Source organism: Myotis daubentonii, chromosome 6, assembly GCF_963259705.1.
Source record: "Myotis daubentonii chromosome 6, mMyoDau2.1, whole genome shotgun sequence".
In the NCBI taxonomy this organism is placed as follows: Eukaryota; Metazoa; Chordata; class Mammalia; order Chiroptera; family Vespertilionidae; genus Myotis; species Myotis daubentonii.
Genome location: NC_081845.1, coordinates 74,953,623 through 74,972,396, shown reverse-complemented (window position 1 = coordinate 74,972,396; position 18,774 = coordinate 74,953,623). Strand labels below are relative to the sequence as shown.

Below are 18,774 nucleotides of genomic sequence, written 5' to 3'. Positions count from 1 at the left end.
AAGGGTATCCTATCTAATAAAAGACAAATAGAGTAATTAACCGCACCTCCGATACGCTTCCCATTGGCTAATCAGGGCGATATGCAAATTAACTGCCAACCAATATTGCGGTTAACCGGCAACAAAGATGGCAGCTAATTTGAATACTGCAGGCAGGGCGGGACAGCACCATCCTGCCTGCCCCACTGCCATCCGGGCCTGCTATCTGCACAGATCCACCACCTGCCACGCCCACAAACGGCCCTCCCGCGGGGATCCGAGGCTGGCAGGTGCTAATGCACAGATCTGCCAACAGGCACACCCTGGCCGCCTTTGCCCTGAGCGAACTATGCAGCTGGGAGAGGTGCCAGGGGCTGCTGGGAGCAGGGCGGGAACTGCCTGGGGTTTGTGTCAGGCAGCCCAGAGCGGAGTGCGAACTATCCCAACCAGTAGCTGCTTGCTCATTCACTTACTTGCTCATTCATTCACTCATTCACTCACTCAGCAAACCCTCTCAGGTCCCTGGCACGAGGCCAGGCACTGAAGGTGAAGCAGGATAAGACAGAGCTATGTCCTCAAGATGTTAGTAATTCAGTAGGGCAAAGCAGGCACATGAACAAGGCAGTTGTATGCACAGATGCACTGTACTGGGTTCAGTGAGGGCTGTAACTAATGCTGACTTTGTTCTCTTGATAAAATGGGGCCTCGGGAACCATGCCACCCCAAGCCTGTAGGCCTGTGCCTAGGCCAGGAGTGGCCGGGGTCCAGGAACATGACAGAGGGTGCAGATCGGGCTGAGGGGTCTGACCCCACCCCTCACCCTCACCCCCGAGTGCACAAATTTTTGTACACCGGCTACTAGTCCTATATAATAAAAGCCCAGCAACCTAATGGCGGAATGACCAGAACAACCAGTCAACCAGTCACTATGACGCCCACTGACCACCAGGGGGCAGACAATGCAGGAGCTGCCCCCTGTGGTAGTCAATGCACTCCCACAGTGGGAGCGCCGCTCCCACAGCAGGCTGATCCCCACAGGCCACACCCACACCAGTGCATGAATCCTGTGTACTGGGCATCTAGTAAAATAATATCATAGTCCACACTTTCTAGATTTTGAAAATCAGGTTTAGAGAGGTTAAGAAGTATGATTGGGTGGTTAGGTAGCCTGAATTTAGAGCTCAACCTGTAATCTGAAACTGCTTTAAATCTCTCTCCCCTCTCCCCACCACACACACATACCCGCCAGCGCATACATACACACACACACACACACACACACACACACACACACACACACACACCACTGTTTGCATTGTGATTCTTTCAAAAAACTACACAGGTAGATTATGGATAGATTACTCTCTCTTTTGGAGAAAGCAAAAAAAGTGGCAACTTTGCTAAACCAGTTCTATTTCTCCCTCCTATGTCACTAATGGCTTTGCTTTATTTAATATTTTAAACCTAACCAGGGGTGGGCAACCTTTTAGACTCGAGGGCCACAATGGGTTCTTAAACTGGACCGGAGGGCCGGAACAAAAGCATGGATGGAGTGTTTGTGTGAACTAATATAAATTCAAAGTAAACATCATTACATAAAAGGGTACGGTCTTTTTCTTTTAGTTTTATTCATTTCAAACGGGCCGGATCCGGCCTGCGGGCCGTAGTTTGCCCACGGCTGTTTTTTTATTTTGCTTCAGAAACACTGCAAGAAGTAAAACTACTAATGTACTAAATTTAATGTATCATTCCCTAACAACCTTTTTATCTCGATCCTTTGTTACTGTTCTCTCAATGTATATATTGGAGTTCTTTGATCATGACTGACTTTATAATAGAAATCATGATAGCACCACTTAATCTCCTGACTTTGGAAGCCCAGATAATGCACATAAGGGACTGATTTTAGCAGGAATTTCTCACTCATCACAGGTATTGATGCTGAGGACAATGGGAAAATGAGGTCTTGAAGGAACCATTTAAATGTTAAATGCTCTAACAAAGAAATTAAACAAAATGTATAATTTGTCCCATAATGACACCTCAGATATAATTAGTATACTGTATATCCTAAAACCTAGAAAAACCAAGTCTGGATAGGTTAAAAAAGAATTTATTAATACTCTCTGTGTCTCCAGAATTGAATTTGCCATAAAAAGTTTCATACACTTTTCAAAAACCCATAAATAGATAGCAGTTAACCAATACAACCCAATATAAGTGTTAAAAAAATTTCTCCACACAATTTAAATATATTAGGTTTCCTTAAGGATGAGGAAGTGTTTTGAAGTACTTAAAGTATTTCTTGAATTCCAGAGAATAGCTTTAAAGCATGTTATAAAATGAGTTACCAATTGAAGACCACTTGGTGGATTAAGTGTTCCTTTTGATTTGTAAACTCAGAGGAAAAAATATCCTGCAAAATCTATATGCATTCAATTTGTCATGTTAAAGTAAATGAGAAAGTACATGTAATTTTAATTATCATAAGTGAGAATTCCTGCTATGGGAGTTTTCAGAAGAAATCCACAAAATGGAAATTGTTCTGGAAAATGTTCCTAATGGAGAACAGTATTGTGTGGAACAACCTCTCCAAAGCCACTGTGAAAAGCCTGGAAAAGTATCCTGCCCTGCCACAAGTCCAGGCCCCCTCAGGGGTATGATGCTAACAGTCCCATTTCTGAAAGCCAAGGAAATGGATTATGGAGAGAGAAAAAAACACACGAGGAAAAGTCTGTAAGTAACTTACTAAATTACTGTAACTTTAGATAAAGAACTCGCTGAAGCCACCGGGAATGTGAGGCAGAATTTAAATGGTAGCACGAAGTGATTTTAGGCTCCGATGACCGTGTCAAATCAGATTTATGCCCAAACAATGAATTTCAGAAAACAATCAATTCTGAATGAAATCATTACTGGATTGAAAATGGAGACCTTTGCCTAAACATACATCTTAGTTATCTAATTCAATAAAAAGTATGGCTTTGTAAAATCCACACACATCTATTTTAAAGACAGCACAATAACCCTAACCAATAGAGCAGTTAGTTTGAGGTGTGATTAATTGAATTATTGTTATTCCTTTTTTTATTTTTACTTTTTTCTTTTATTTTTAAAAAAGCACATCTATTCCCAAGGAAACTCACTCCAATTCTTTAAAGATGAATACAAAGCCTCCTTTCTATATTTGGTCTCTAAAACCCAGGTAAAAGGAAAAATAAATAAATTTATTCATTCATCCATTCATAGATGCATTCATTCATACATGCATACATTTTTGCATCCCCCCCATGCCTAAATCAGGCTATTTGTAAGAATGTCAAAGAAACAGCAATGATCCTGTACTGAAGGTCTTCTCAGAACAGGTATCCACCTGACCTTGCCAGAGGATTCCCCATTAACCTGGAGAAGCACCAGCTATCTCTCAAGATATAGAAAGACCTGAGAAATAAGAGACATCTCACATTCCTGTAAGCCTGGCCTGCCCCCTGTCGTCCTTTAAGATGCACCTCTGTAATTTAAACTGGGTGGAGAGCCCTAGCTGGTTTGGCTAAGTGGATAGTGCATCAGCCTGTGGATTGAAGGGTCCCGGGTTCAATACCAGTCAAGGGCACATGCCCGGGTTGTGGGCTCAATCCCCAGTGGGGAGGAGGGTGCAGGAGGGAGCCAATAAATAATTCTCATCATTGATGTTTTTATCTCTCTTTCCCTTTCCCTTCCTCTCTGAAATCAATAAAAATATATTTTAAAAAAGTAAAATCAAAAGGGGCAGAATTGCTTAGTGGATAAAAATATCCACAGAGGCCCAAGGCCACTCAGTAGACAAGAGAATTTCACACTAATTCTCAGGAATTTTATCAATTACTGCTGCTGCTCTACCTCCTGTAAATCTCCCCCTAATATAATGCTGCCCTGATCTATTCCATCTTCTCTGTTTCTTTTGTAGTCACTAACCCTCCTGTTTCCCCTGGTGACCACTCTAACCCCTGTCTGCCCATGACACACCAGCCCACCCCATGTCACATCTCAACTAAACCAAGCTGCTTGATGAATAAAGCAGAACAACAAAACAACAACCATTTATTTAAGAAAAAGCCTGTACCAGGAACCATACTAAGTATTCTTTATACCTTCTCTCATTTAAGTCTTCACAAAAGCCTACAAAGAAATCTCCATTGTGTCAGTGAAGAAAGTAAGAGTCAAAGACATTATTAAGTAACGTGCCCAAGATCAAACAGCTTTTAAGTGGCAGATCCATCAGGAGATCTGTCAGAGATCCATCCAATAAGAACAACCATAAAAACATAAAGTAGATATAGTTTGCATCAGGGTTTCTCACATGTGGATGCTGTGCACATTGTTTTAAAAAGATGATAATTTTGCAAAGATGGTAGTTAGAAAATTAATGCAGGTTTTTACCAGGAGCAAACCAAGAACTTAGAAATAAAATTGTGCTTTAGGAATTAAGATAACAAATCAACATGGGGATATGAGCAAATACAAATAGGACTCTTGCATGTGGACCAGGTACCAGAGCCAGTAGGCCTTGACTGAATCCATGGGGAGGTACTAACTTATTGAATATATTTAAAGAACATGTACTTCAAGGAAAGTCATCAGTTCAAATGTTGTCTGTACCACTGAAGCTTGAGAAGTTCAGTAAAACTAAGCCAATATGCCACCTGCCAGTCAGGTATCTATTATGGAGATGGACATGTGGATATTGAACTATCTGTGGCTAACAGTGGACACATTACATTCATATAATTTTCTCTTTTCTAAGAGAGCAGCTCGCTCGCACCTCCCAGAGCTTAACCACGGAAGAGAATATGGAACCAGGATAATGCCAATAACTGTTCCATTTGACAGTGGTCATCAAATAAAAACCACTTTCATCTAGTAATTAAAGGTTTAAATTTTTTTAAATATAGTTTATGGATTTCAGAGAGGAAGGGAGAGGGAGACAGGGAGAGAAACATCAATGATGAGAGAGAATCATTAAACAGCTGCCTCCTGCATGGCCCCTACTGGGGATCGAACCTGCAACCTGGGCATGTGGCCTGACCGAGAATGGAACTGTGACATCCTGGTTCACAGGTCAATGCTCAACCTCTTAGCCAAACCGGGCAGGCAATAATAAAAGCTACATTAGCCAATGGCCGCTGACAAATTTCGGAAGCCACAAATCTTGGAATTCACCAAGGGGAACACTATTGAATGGGAGTCATCATAGGTAACAACATCCTTATCTTCTCTGAGTGACTAAAACAACTGGACACATTTATGTGTGGATGTGTTTACCTTTTCACCATCTCTCCCTGGTTCTCCTTTGTAACCTGGTAGTCCTCGTACTCCCTAAATTAACCACAAAATAAAAGTCTGTCAGTTATGGTTTTATGGCTCACTAGAAATAGTATTTCTAAAATATGCATAAACAGGTCACATACTTGTATTCCTGGGGATCCTGGAACACCTGGTGATCCTGAGATTCCCTGATATCCCTAAAGAAAAGTGAAGAATAAATAATTAACATTCCAGCACATTCCCAAAGAGCAGCCCTCCGTTTCAGGATTCACGCCTGTCTCAAGTTTCTCACACCTAACACTTCACTTAGTTAAGAAATCAAAATAATAAAGTGTCAAATGCTTAATAAGGAATTCATATCCTTTAGCTTTTAGGAAAAAAGGTCTTAAATATCTCAAGATTAAAAAAAATACTCAGAAATGCTTCAATTAAAAGGAAGACTTTGGAAATCAGAATATAAAGCCAATATTCACAGCCTCTAAAGAAATGTACTGCACATTAGAAACATAGTCAACACATTCAGGAGAAAACACCTAGAATTGGAGGATTAAACAAATGTAATACATTTTTAAACTTCCTGAATTAATGACCATCCGAGCTAATCCCTAGAATAAATTAAACCTTGGTGAATGTTATCCTTCAGAATAAGTCTAAAACAGCCTTCGGAATGCTCATTTTAGAAAGTTGCTATGTTAACCTCAAGAATATGGCTGTCCCCCACCTCCCAAGGCTGAGCTGTCTGCTGAGGCCATGGTCCACTTTCATCTCCACTTCTTCTAACATATCCCTCCAGAAACTGGACCCTTGGTAAAACAGCGCATCTTTTTTTAGACAGGGGGAACTCTTCATTCTTCACTTAGTACATGGGGATTAAACTCCCAAACAAACTTCCAGGCCCTGAACATTTATCTAGGTTCTCGGGGTCAATGTTAGGTTGACCTGGACCACGTGGCACCTGCAAACACATTTACCTCTTATTCAGATTCCAGGTTTCTCCCACACTCTATTCATATTCCATCTTTCTCAGATCTTACTGGTTGGACACAGCTTTCTTTTGTCAATAGTATTAACACAGATCTCATTCATGTTTCAATCACATTTTCATTCTTAAACCCAAAAGCTTTATTTTTATGTGGCTCCTCATAGATATCTGCCTGGTCTTCGTAGTCACCCAATCACTTGTCAATACATTTTCAGCTGCAATTTTAGAGACATCATAACTACCTGCTTTTCCAGTCCCATTTCCAAATATTTCTTTTACTACTCTTTGCTAGCTCTAACAACAACAACAATAGTGGTTGTCTCCAAAAGATCAGTCATAGATTATAGTTTTTTCTCTTTTTATAAACACTTGCATTTCTTATTTTGTAAAATGCTCTCAGTTACTCCCTGAATGATAATGACTACATCATTTCTATCACTAATGATCATCCTTTCCTTCATACCCCATTCAGTTTTCACAGAGTATATCATTATGCTCTAATCAGGATTTCTCTCAACTCCCTTTGCCCGATCCTTAAACATTTTACTTCACCAGTGAATGAGATTCATAAGCAACCTTCCATACTCCATACAAAACAACCAGCGATTCTCAAACCCGCCTCTGGGCGGGCACTGTCTCTATGTTCCCTTGAGAAGAGGAACCAGATCTAATTCATTTCTATATTTCCAGCACGAAATAGAGCATTTGGCACATTTTCTGTTTCTCAAACATTGGAAGAAGTCACCTTCAAGTCATCCACGTGGCACACAAGAGCGAAACATCTCTTCCCCCGAGGAAGCATGTTATGTTTGTGCTCTTTCCAGTAGCGAATTGAAACTTTAGTAATGCCATGTAGTGCATGTTCTCAGGATCAGTCAAAAGAAAGAAGAAAGTCAATCTACACAGAGTTTGCTCAGCTGTACATCTGTACCACTCTGGTTATCACTGAATCTCCTTCCCTCACCACTTTGGAATCAAAGAGGCCTGGAACTGAATTTCAATTCTATCACTGTTGGCACATGCCAAAACAGAACTAGGTTACTTATAAATGCCACCACCGAGGATATCCTTCAGATTCTTCAGAATGCTTCATGCACTCTCTGGATAGTCGGACATAACTTGCCATAAGCTGTTGGAATTGGGAGAAATAATAATAGCAATGACTTATATACAACTTTCATGTTCCAAACTAATAAATTCACTTGATCTTCACAACCACCCTTTAATGTAGCCTTATCTCCATTTTAAAATGAGGACACCAAAGCACAGCAGGTTAAGTGAGTGCCCAGAGGAAAGACATATTCATAAAATTCTCTAAAAGAAAGTTACCATGGAGATTAGCTATTTATCAAAATGATTGGTCATCTGCAAAGTTCACATTTACTGAATTATTTTTTCTTTCACATTTTTTCAAAACTTAAGCCAAATGTCTTATCTGCTTTATTACTTTTTTTCAGAAAGTTAATCTTTTGGAGAAGATCAAAAACTGCCATGCTATCTCTTCTCTTCGAAGAAGTTAATGCATTTTTATAGAGAGAACACATGACATTTCAGTGGATTAAAGTAACATGAAGATGCCCCAGAATGTGTTTCCAGCTCACCTCTGATTCATAATGTGACCTCAGGCAGAGAAATCAAATCCCCAGATCCAGAGACAACACAATGAAGTGGAAAGACAATGAATTTTGAAATTGGAAAAGACCTTGAGCTGAATGTTTGCTCCTCCCTTTCTATGGGATTTTGGCAAAGTCACTTTGCCCAGTTAAACCTCAGTTGTTTTTTTTTTACCATAAATCAAGATACTAATGCCCACTTTATTTTGGAAAAGAAACATAGTGTCATAGGTGAAAATGTCTGGCAGATGTTAGGATCTCAATAAATATTTCTTTCTTTTCTTAGAATCAATGGCTATTGTATAATCCTATGAGACACCATGGAGAATGTTATTCTGTAGCTTTAATAGCCACCATTAATGCATGGGGAACGGCAGGTCCAGTCATCATTATGATTTAACCATTTTGCAACATTCGTACATATCTAATCTTGAACATGTGAACAAGGCCTCAGTGTATTTTACAATGGCTCTGTTGGTTTTGATTTTGGAAGAACTGCAATAAAGGAATAGTAACTGCTTCCCAAAATACAAGAACCAAGCTACTGTTGTTCATTTTTTAGTAACTTACAATGAGACAAGGTCTTAAAAACTTAAATTGTATAAAGAAATTCAAAGATTATTTTAGAAGCTATATGAAGCATGCTTGGTAATAAAATAAAAAAGGTGGGGGAATCCAAGGTGGGGGAATCCCAGGCAAAACACCAGAAAAAATTAGATTAAATTTAGAAAATAAAGTTTGGACTAAAAACCAGGAAAATAAAGGTTAACAGGGAGGAATATCATAACAGAGAACAATTTCCAAGATGAGCAAGAAATAAAACGTTGAGTCATAGCAGGGCACAATAAAACAAACAAACAAAAAATGCCCTGAAACAGGAAAAATTATAAGCTTTTCATATAGTTTACCAAGTTTTTATTTTTCCAAATACACAAGTTTCTGTGTTGTTCACTGCAACTTTCACATGATCTTTGACTGCTTAATACTTGTCAACATTAATTTTACCATTTTGCAATTATTAGTAGATCCAAATATCCACACTACCCCATCTGCAAGATTTCTGACAGTATTTAAGTTTTTCCCATGTTCAGAAAAAGTTTCTTTGTAGATGAGTCATTTTATAGGAAAAAAATATTCTCACTGCCAAATTGTAGGGTTGAAGTATACAAAGTCAATTTACTTTTCTTCCATGATTCATAGTTGCCATGCTCCAGGAAAGATATATAGCTTTGAAATGGAAATTGGTAATAAAATCATCAAATGTGCTAGAGTCAAATGTCTAGTGAGCCCAATTCTAATCACACTACAAAATATTCTGCCAATATAAATATATAGTTTTTTAAGTAGTAAGAAGGTTTCCTTTAAATACTCCAAACTTAAAAATGAGAATAAAATCCAAAGAAATTATTTGGAATATCACTCTTATTTTTTAAATGTATGAATGTAAGTTAAAGTTTATTCTATTTCATAATTTTCCTCAAAGTTTTCCAAAATTCCAACATATATACCCTTAGGTACACAACCAGGGTAACTAGGTAACCAAAATCAAGGGTCTACTTTTAATGTCCACTGTGGAATCTTCTAATCATTGGTGGACTTTATAGCTCTATACAACTAAATTCAAAGAATATTCATGAATCTCTGTCTTTTCATATATATAAATTAGAGGCTCAGTGCACGAAATTTGTGCACGGGGGGGTGGGGAGGTCCCTCAGCTCAACCTACACCCTCTCCAATTTGGGAGCCCTCAGGGGATGTGCTACTAACAGCTTGGGGCCACGCCCCATGTTTCTCTGCTCTCTGCAGGGCCTGCCTGCTCCACACCACCAGGATGGGCAAGCAGGCCCTGCTGGGTGCTGCCTGTGGGCTCCGCTTTCCTGCTTGCAGGTTGCCATGGTGACCGCCCAGCAGGCCCTGCTGTGTGCTGCCTGTGGGCCCCGCTTGCCTGCCCACAGGTCGCTGCCTCAACCGCCCAGTAGGCCCTGCTGGATGCTGCCTGCAGGCCCCGACTGCTTGCTCACAGTAGCTGCTGCCACTGCCCAGCAGGCCCTGCTGGGTGCTGCCTACGACCCTGCTTGCCTGCTGGGCTCACATTGCCAGGGTGATGCCACCAGCATCCTGCCCAGCCTCTATGGGTGCCGCCATCTTTGTTGTGGAGTGATGGTTAATTTGCATATTACTCTTTTATTAGATAAGATACAGAAACTAGTTGCCATCTAACCCAACTAATCATCAAATAGTTGAACTATTTAACTCATTACTTGACTAATAGGTCACATGAATGTATATAAAATTACACCTCAGCTAAGTTCTAAGAAAGAACTGTGATGCTATGGGAGATGAAGGGTAGACAGTTAAACCCTAGTCAGTTTGGCTCAGTGGATAGAGCATTGGCCCGCAGAATGAAGGGTCCTGGGCTAGACTCTGATCAAGGGCATGTACTGCAGTTGCAGACTAGATCTCTGCATATGGGAGGCAACCAATTGATGTGTCTCTCTCACATCAATGTTTCTCTCTGTTTCTCCCCCTCCTTTCCATTGTCTCAGAGAATCAATGGAAAAATATCCTTGGATGAGGATTAACAACAACAACAACAAAGTAGACAGTCAAGGGAAGCTTTCTGAAGACCTGGGCTCAAAGGAACACTAAGGAAAGCACAACACATAAGAGGAGGCCCTTCAGTGTGCTAGGTGGCATGGTAGGATGAGCCATATTCCTGGAGATGAAAGAAGAGATGGATGTATGTATATTGCACACAAGAATGACAGGATGGAGGTTATGTACACAGCTTGTGGGTCTTAGGAAGGACTTTAATCTTAATCCAAGCCACTAAATCAGGGGTCACACAGTCAGACTTGAGTTGTAAAAAGCTGTTTCTACACTGTGGAGGACATATTGAAGGAAGCAAGAAGAAGTATGAAGATCATATGGGAGCCTCCTGAAGGGAAGAGATAATGGTAGGGAGAATTTGAATCCATTCAAGGTGTATTTAGTCTAACCTGATGATGGGTTACAGAAGTTGAGGAATTTGGAAATGTGGAATGATCAGAAATCAGGCTTGTGCAGTGGATGGCTGATTAATATCACTGATTGAGTGAAGGACTCTGGGGGAAAATATAGTTTAACTGATTGCAAAATAGGAAGTAATACAAAATTTTAAAAATATTTTTATGGGCTAAGACAAATGATTTATATTTGACAATGAGAAGCTCTATGCTTCTGTGAGAGAAGAACAGAATTGCTACTTTAAATTAAAGCAAACTACATTTACTATAAATGAAATTTATCTAAGTCTAATCCTCCTTCCCTTAGATCAGCGGTTCTCAACCTGTGGGTCACGACCCCTTTAGGGGTCGAACAATCTTTTCACAGGGGTTGCCTAAGACTATTGGAAAACACATATATATTTACATATTGTTTTTGTGATTAATCACTATGCTTTAATGACGTTCAGTTTGTAACAATGAAATTGGGGGTCACCACTACATGAGGAACTCTATTAAAGGGTCTTGGCATTAGGAAGGTTGAGAACCACTGCCTTAGATAAAGGTGGATGGGTGATAAATACAAAGCAACATCAGCCACTTTTCATTAATAATTAGCTTTGAGCTAAGCTTATGAAAGAATAACATTGTCTACCTTTGGCAAATAATCTTTGCAGATATACTTCAGTTCTTAGATTCACCGAATTTAATTAAATTTTGGTAAATTAACTTGTTCCCCAAGGAAGTTTACACTTAAAGTTATACCAAGCTTATTTCAAAAGAAGAATGCATACTGAGCTTATTTCGAAAAAAATACACAATTTTTTAATATAACAGATATCATTTTCCATAATTCTTACTTCTCAACCTAAATTTCTACTATTTATGCTTTATATTCAAAAGGAGGTGACTAATAACTAACCCTACTTCCTCTCTTGCTGCTCTGCAATAATTTTCCCATAGTACTTATTATCATCTGATATTATTTACTTATATTTAAGTTATTATTGTGAATGGATTATCTTTCTCTCCCCAGTGGACTGTGAGCTTCAATAAAGCAGGTGTTTTTTTCTATTTTTGTTTGCTGCTACATTTCCATAGCCTAGAAGAGTGCCAGGAACACAGTGAAATACCCAACAAATATTATGTATATGACCAGATGAATGAAAAAGTAAAAAATAAATAAAGCTAAACAGACATAGAAATAATGGTGAGCAAAAGTAGGTTTATAGTGGTAATACAAATAAATAATACAATAATTGGTAAATAATAATGCAAGAATAAATTTTGTGTTTCATGTACTCATGACTATAAAGCTACTTTTGCCCACTCCTGTATTTATTGAGTCTAGCTGGTCACTAATACACAGGGCTATAAAAATAATCATAGAAACAACCCTGCACTCCTAGAGATTACAATCAAAAGAAGACATACTATACACATGAATTTATCTTTAAAATTATAAATACCAGATGTGGAATCAAACAATTCCTTGAATAATTTAATTAAATACACAAATAACATTATTACATATATGATGTCTATGGATACATCATTATTGTCTATACTAACTATAACATATAAAATATAAGTAATCTATTTAAGAAGCATATGTGATAAATTTGGAAAGATCCATATATGAGATTTATATAAGGGGAGTGCTGGAGAACAATGACTTAGCTAGTCAACTAAGCTTTGTCTAGGAAAGCTTTATGAAAGAAGTAAATAACATTTTATTACAGAAAAGGAAGATAAACTGCCCAAGTGTAGAATAGTTCATTCGAGGCAGATGGCCCATCTTTTAGTTTATGAGTGTGACTCTCATGAGGGTGAGTGTGTGTGTTTTATACGAGTGGGAGACACTGAGACAATAAACACTTTTGCTAAGGAACCCAAATTGAGGTGAAGTGAGAGTCCAGGTAGTAACTGCTCTTTCTAGAAGGATGTTTTTATACACTTCATAATTAAACTTCCTCTTGTAATTCCCCTTTCCAAGCCAAATACTAGCCATGTCTTTGGCTTTTGTCCTAATGTATTCCAGTTCCCAGGTCTTTAATCTTCATGGCTCTCAGCCCTAAACTTCCCACAGCTCTTAAACTGTGGAGTCCACAATTGGCACTTTTTCAATTAAGAGCTGGAAAGAGAAAAGCATAAAAATCTTGTCTCATGGGTCCTATTGTTCTACTACTAATTATTCACCCCCTGTCAAGCACACTCTGCAAGCCTCAGTACTAGTCTCCCCTCCCCCTTTCCTCTGATTCTCTACCATCATTCTTGAGTATTTTAAAACATTATCTCTTGTTTGGATTACACCTGAAGTTCAGTAAATCCTCCCCCATAGCTGTTTTCTGAGTTCTTGTGGGAAGAGCTCAGGAGATTTATCTCAGTGCAGCGGCGGATGCAATGGTGCGAGCGCACTCCGCCTATACAAGCTTCCTCGGCACACTGGGAAGTGGCAGCGCCTGCCTGAGTAAGCCCCCTAGAGCCCCTACATAGTACCCTGATCTTTCCTACCATTGGTTGCCCTAAGGATGTTGTAAACTTCTGATTGGTCCAGAAAGTTATATATATCCCTGTACTTAAACAATAAAGTTCAGACTGCGTCTTGAACCTTTCTCCGGAGTCAGGCATGCTTCATTAGGACTCCGTCGGCCTCACCCCCGCGGGACCCCCGCCTCAAGTTCTATTATCTCCCAGTTATTCTCTTCTGAATGAAATCCAGACCCTACACATCCCTAACGTGTAGTATCCTGAACCAAATCCAAAAGCAGGACTGCCATCTTTCTTAATATAGACATTATATGTTTACTAATGATGCCAAAAGTTACATCAGACTTTTAGGCATCCCCATCACATATGTTGCTTCCTTTTCACCAAGGTTAAATTTAAATAACATCTCCCAGACAAATAAGAGCCATATGTTTACTCCAGTTGAATTTCACTATGCTAAAATAGTCACTCTTCAAGTTTGTCAAAATTTTTTGGACCTTCCTGTCACCTCAAACACCAAAGCAAATCCCAAAATTAAAATCAAGAATTTAATATTCTTAAAAACCATAAAAAAGGAAAATGAATATTAAGTATCTTGAGCCCACAAAAACACTGGAAGAAACTACAAGAGAAAAATATTTGTGGGAAAATATTACATCTATTAAAAGTAAAAACAAAATTATAAACCAAAGAAATAGAATATTTACAATTAGATAGATAAAAACAATGAATTCTCTTCATGCATAAAAAGTTCTTCTTAATTGACATATAAAATACTATAGAAATGGGTTTTTAAAAAAATGAAAAACACATCACAAAAAACACTTCACACTTCATCAAATGTCAGACTTCAATATTCAACTACCACTGAAAATTTCTACTTGACCATCTAACATCAAAAATTAATATATCCAAACCAAATTCCTGATTTCTCTTGCCCAATTTTCTCTATCCCATCCTTCTACATCTCATTAGAGTTTCCTTTGACTTTTCTCCAAAATTTACATCCAATACATCAGCAAATCCTGTCAGCTCTAAATTCAAAATATCCCCAGACTGTGAGTAGTAGTTCTCTTCACCTCACTACTACCATTTGGCCCCCATCATCTCGCTCCTGGGTTATTTCAAGAGCCTCCTGACTGATCTCGTTGCTTTTGCCCTGATCACCCTAAAATTTATTCTCAACTCAAAAGTCAGAGTAATTCCTTTTGAAATTAGTTTTATCACATTGATCCTTGACTCAGGACCCTACAATGGCTCTTGAGTTCACCCCAACTGAAAGCCAACGTCATCACAATGGCCCAAAGAACTGAACTCCATCTCTTCTCCTTTCTTCCTCTTACTTATACAGCTTCATCCCCTACTAGCCCCATCCCTACCCCTATTTTTTTATTCACGGTTTGATAAAGTCATGTAACTCTGAAATTCCCCATCTGTGCTGACTACCACTTCTGTAAGGTCCAGCTTTGGCATCCATAGACCACTCAGGGGCACACTGAGGAAGGCAGGGATAAGGAGTGGGGATCACTGCATCTCTAAATGTGACCTACTCTTAAGTCTATTGGTCCTGAGTCACTTCTTAAGGCCAGTTATAAGAACAATCATCTCCAGAATTCTGTGGCTTTGTCTAGCTTACCTTTCTTAGCAAATATGGTGGCCCACATGGAATCTTAGAAAATCAGAATGGAGAGAACATGGACGCCTCTGTGTCATGTTCCCATTTTCCAGATTAAGGAATAGGAGACCCTTAGTAACAAAGCCATGTTTAAAAGCAAAGCAAGAGGGCAAAACAGCCACAGGTCTCTCCGCCTACCAGCTAAAGCTTTGGTTTCAGTAAAGCACTTTATGTCCTAAAAAGTAATTAATAATGACGGAAAACAGACAGAGGAGAGCACTGTAAAAATATAAACTACAGAATCCTAAAATAGTCCTGTTATATGTTTCCACATATGCCTTCCTTTTAAAAAAAATCAGTGTTGTATCTTTTTTTTTTTTTTAATCCTCACCCAAGGATATTTTTCCATTGATCTTTTAGAGAGAGTGGAAGAGAGAGGGAAAGACAGAGAGAAACCTCGATGAGAGAGAAACACATGGATTGTTTGTCTCCTGCACGGCCCTGACCAGGGCCCAGGCTGGGGAGGAACCTACAACCAAGGTACGTGTCCTTGACCGGAATCAAACCCGGGACCCTTTGTTCTGCAGGCTGCTGCTCTATCCACTGAGCAAAACTGGCTAGGGCCAGTGTTGTGTCTTTAATAGTTGTTCTACTCTGATTACCTAGCAGGACAGATAAATATTTTCTTGCCTCCCTTTTCATGATGATAAAAGAGTAAAGTATGTTCAGGCACCGTGCTGATATAAGTTATTTAACTAATAGAGAAATGAGGAATGAGTGGAAGGATTTGAAAATAGCTCTTTAATTTTTGTGGAAGGCATTTTCCTTATGAAAATTAGTATTTCTCCAGAGTGGAATAATTTACTATTTAAAGCTTTGGTTGACTTGGCCTGGTTATAATGAGAAAGAGAGTCAAATTGCTTATTGAGGGGGGTTGCACAGAACTAAATCCAAACAAAGCAGAATTCCCTTCGAATTGTTCCATCCAAGTTTCCTTGGTCCAGATGGCTTCCATCGCCAGCCAGAGGCTCCACCCACACCTTCCCACTCCCGCTGCGCTGGCCCTGGACACACGCTAATGACCCTCAGCTGTTCTGGCTCCCAGGCTCACTTTCTCTTCCTGCCTGGGCACCCAATCTCCTATCTCCTGCAGAGAGAAAGAAACTGAGGAACAGGGGATATTTAAGACAAAAGTCATGCCTCTGGGTAAGCGGAATTTGGGTTAGTGTATCTGTTTTCTCTTGCTGCTATACCAAATTACCCCCAACACAGTGGCTTAAAACAATGCAGACTTCCAGTTCTGCAGATCAGAGGTCCAAAAACGGTTCTTAGGAAGCTAAACTCATAGTGTCAGGGGCTGCATTCCTTCCAGAGGTTCTAGGGGAGAACCTGTCCCTTCCCTTTTCCAATTTCCAGAGCTGCCTCACTTGGATCTCTGCTTCCATCAGCGCTTTTCCTTCTCTGATTCTGATACCCCTGCCTCCCACTTATAAGGGACCTTGTGATTACACTGGGCCACTCAGATAAACCAGGATAATTCCTGCATCTTCAGATGCTTAATTTAATCATGCAGGCAAAGTCCCTTTTGCCATGCAAGGTACCATATTAGCAGGTCTTTAAGATCAGAATGTTACCATTATTTTGTCTACCACAGTTAGTTAGTTCTTTCTATAGCATCAGATATCATCTAACCACATCTAACGTCTAATATTTCCTAACATCTAATACCAAATACTACATAGCTACATCTATATCTATAATAATAAAAATGTAATATGCTAATTAGACTGGATGTCATTCCAGACATCCTTCCAGATGAAGCCAGGGCTGGAGGGAAGCCTGGGTCCCGGGTGCCAGAGGGAAGCCGGTGCCGGCAGCCGGGGGAAGGAAGGCCTACTCTTGCATGAATTTCATGCATCTGGCCTCTGGTCTATACATAAAATCACATACACATACATGAAAACATGTAAATGTACTGAAGGTAATGAGACAATATGTCTATGATAGCTTAAATAAGACTCAGAGCAATATCCATGATTATTGTAGCAGGGTAATTGCAACAAATTTCCAGCGCTTTCATTCATGGCAAGATATTGATAAAGAAAAAAATAAATGAAGCAAACTAGAACTGATAGCCTGTGAAAGGCCTGCTCAGCACTCATTTCCAAATACTGCCCAGGACTTTCCACCACTGAGAAATACAAAAGCCTACATAAGTTAGCAGTGTTGGGTTGTTGAGAGATGCCAGCAGATGACACCTCAGCCTGTGAAGTGTATCTGCTTTGGAGCATGCAGCTGCCATGAACAGAAAGTGTACATCCCAGGGAAGGGGTCTCCAGGCAAAGGAAAGTTCATATTTATAAAACTCATCTCATCCATTGTGATTAGATCAGAACCTACACAGGACTTCAGGCAGTATCTCTGGTGGGATTAGGAGTTGCAGTGAGGTAATGCAACAAATTCACGTGACTCTAAGTTAAAGTGTGAAAGGGATGAATTGTAAGAGACACTGCAAGGCTAATGCTGGAGATGAGAGGAGTTAAGGATAAAGGTAAAAGCGACATGTTGGGTTTGGAATCTACTCATTTCATTCTATCAAAATAGAAGCAGTCTGATAAATGTCACCCTATTTTCTGAACTACACCACCTCGCTATTTCTGTACTTATTGGCTTGGTTCTCTAGCCAATATGAAGGTTTAACTACTCATGTTTTTATCCAGGATGAACTGGAACCAATGCTTTCCAACCTACCGAAAGAATTTTCTTTCTGCAAAGATCTCAAATATCCCAGATCATCATTTTTTTTCCTTCTGCTTCATTTTTTTCATCATGAAACATGCTATAATATCTCCCATCTTTTTAAAAACCTTACTTTGGCCCTAGCTGGTTTGCTTAGTGGCTAGAGAGCATCAGCCCACAGACCAAAGGGTTTGGGGTTCAAGTCCCAGTCAAGGGTACATACCTTGGTTGCAGGCTGGAACACCAGCGGGGGTGGGGCCATGTGTGGGAGGCAATCAATCAATGTGTCTCCCTCACCTCTCTCTCTCTCTCTCTCTCTCTCTCTCTCTCTCTCTCTCTCTCTCTCTCGCCCCTCCCTTCCCCACCCTCCTCCTCCAACCCTTCTACTTTTTCTAAAAATCAATGAAAAATATCCTTGAGTGAGGAGGATTAAAAAGAAAACCACACAAACCTTCCTTTTATCCCACAGACTCCCCATGCTATTACTCCATTGATCTGTTCCTCGTGATAGCCCTCAGAAGCATCTAGAGTCACTGTCACCATTTTATTTCCTATTCTCTCTTGAACCCATTTCAATCTAGCTTTTGTACTCCTCCTCCCCGAAACTCCATTTATCAGGGTCCTTAATTACCTCCACACAGCAAATCCATCTGGGCACAGAAGTAATTTTTCTCAGTCTCTTGATAACAATGACACAACTGATCACCCGCTTCTTGAAACTTGGCTCCTGGAATGTCACCCTCTCCTGGTATTCCTCCTGCTTCACTGGTCATTCTTTCCCAATTCCCTTGGCTGGATCCTCTCCTTTTTTCTCTGTAAGAGAGCCCTAAGCTCAGTCCACTGCCACCTTCTCCTCTCCAGTTATTTGTACTTACTCCCTAAATAATCTCATCCACTCCGGTGGCTTTAGATATCTCCACATGCTAAAGCTTCCCAACTGGGTATTTTCATTCTCAAACATATCCATGAAATCAAGATTCCTATATCTAATATCCCAGGAGACAACTTCAGCATGTCCAAAAATGCAATTTCTATTTCCTCTGCAAAACTTACATCTCCCAAGTATTG

The 18,774-nt window shown here is 39.8% G+C and overlaps 1 protein-coding gene across 2 annotated transcripts in view; it reads right to left on the bottom strand.

Annotated features, from left to right (window-relative positions):
* Positions 1 to 18,774, bottom strand: part of COL21A1 (collagen type XXI alpha 1 chain) — a 175,273-nt gene that overhangs the window by 60,647 nt on the left and 95,852 nt on the right. For both annotated transcript variants that reach the window (XM_059701347.1, XM_059701346.1), the window contains 2 exons: positions 5,427 to 5,480; positions 5,281 to 5,334 (listed from right to left, as the gene is read on the bottom strand). In XM_059701347.1, coding sequence (XP_059557330.1) covers positions 5,281 to 5,334; positions 5,427 to 5,480 — 108 coding nt within the window. The remainder of the gene's footprint in view (positions 1 to 5,280; positions 5,335 to 5,426; positions 5,481 to 18,774) is intronic.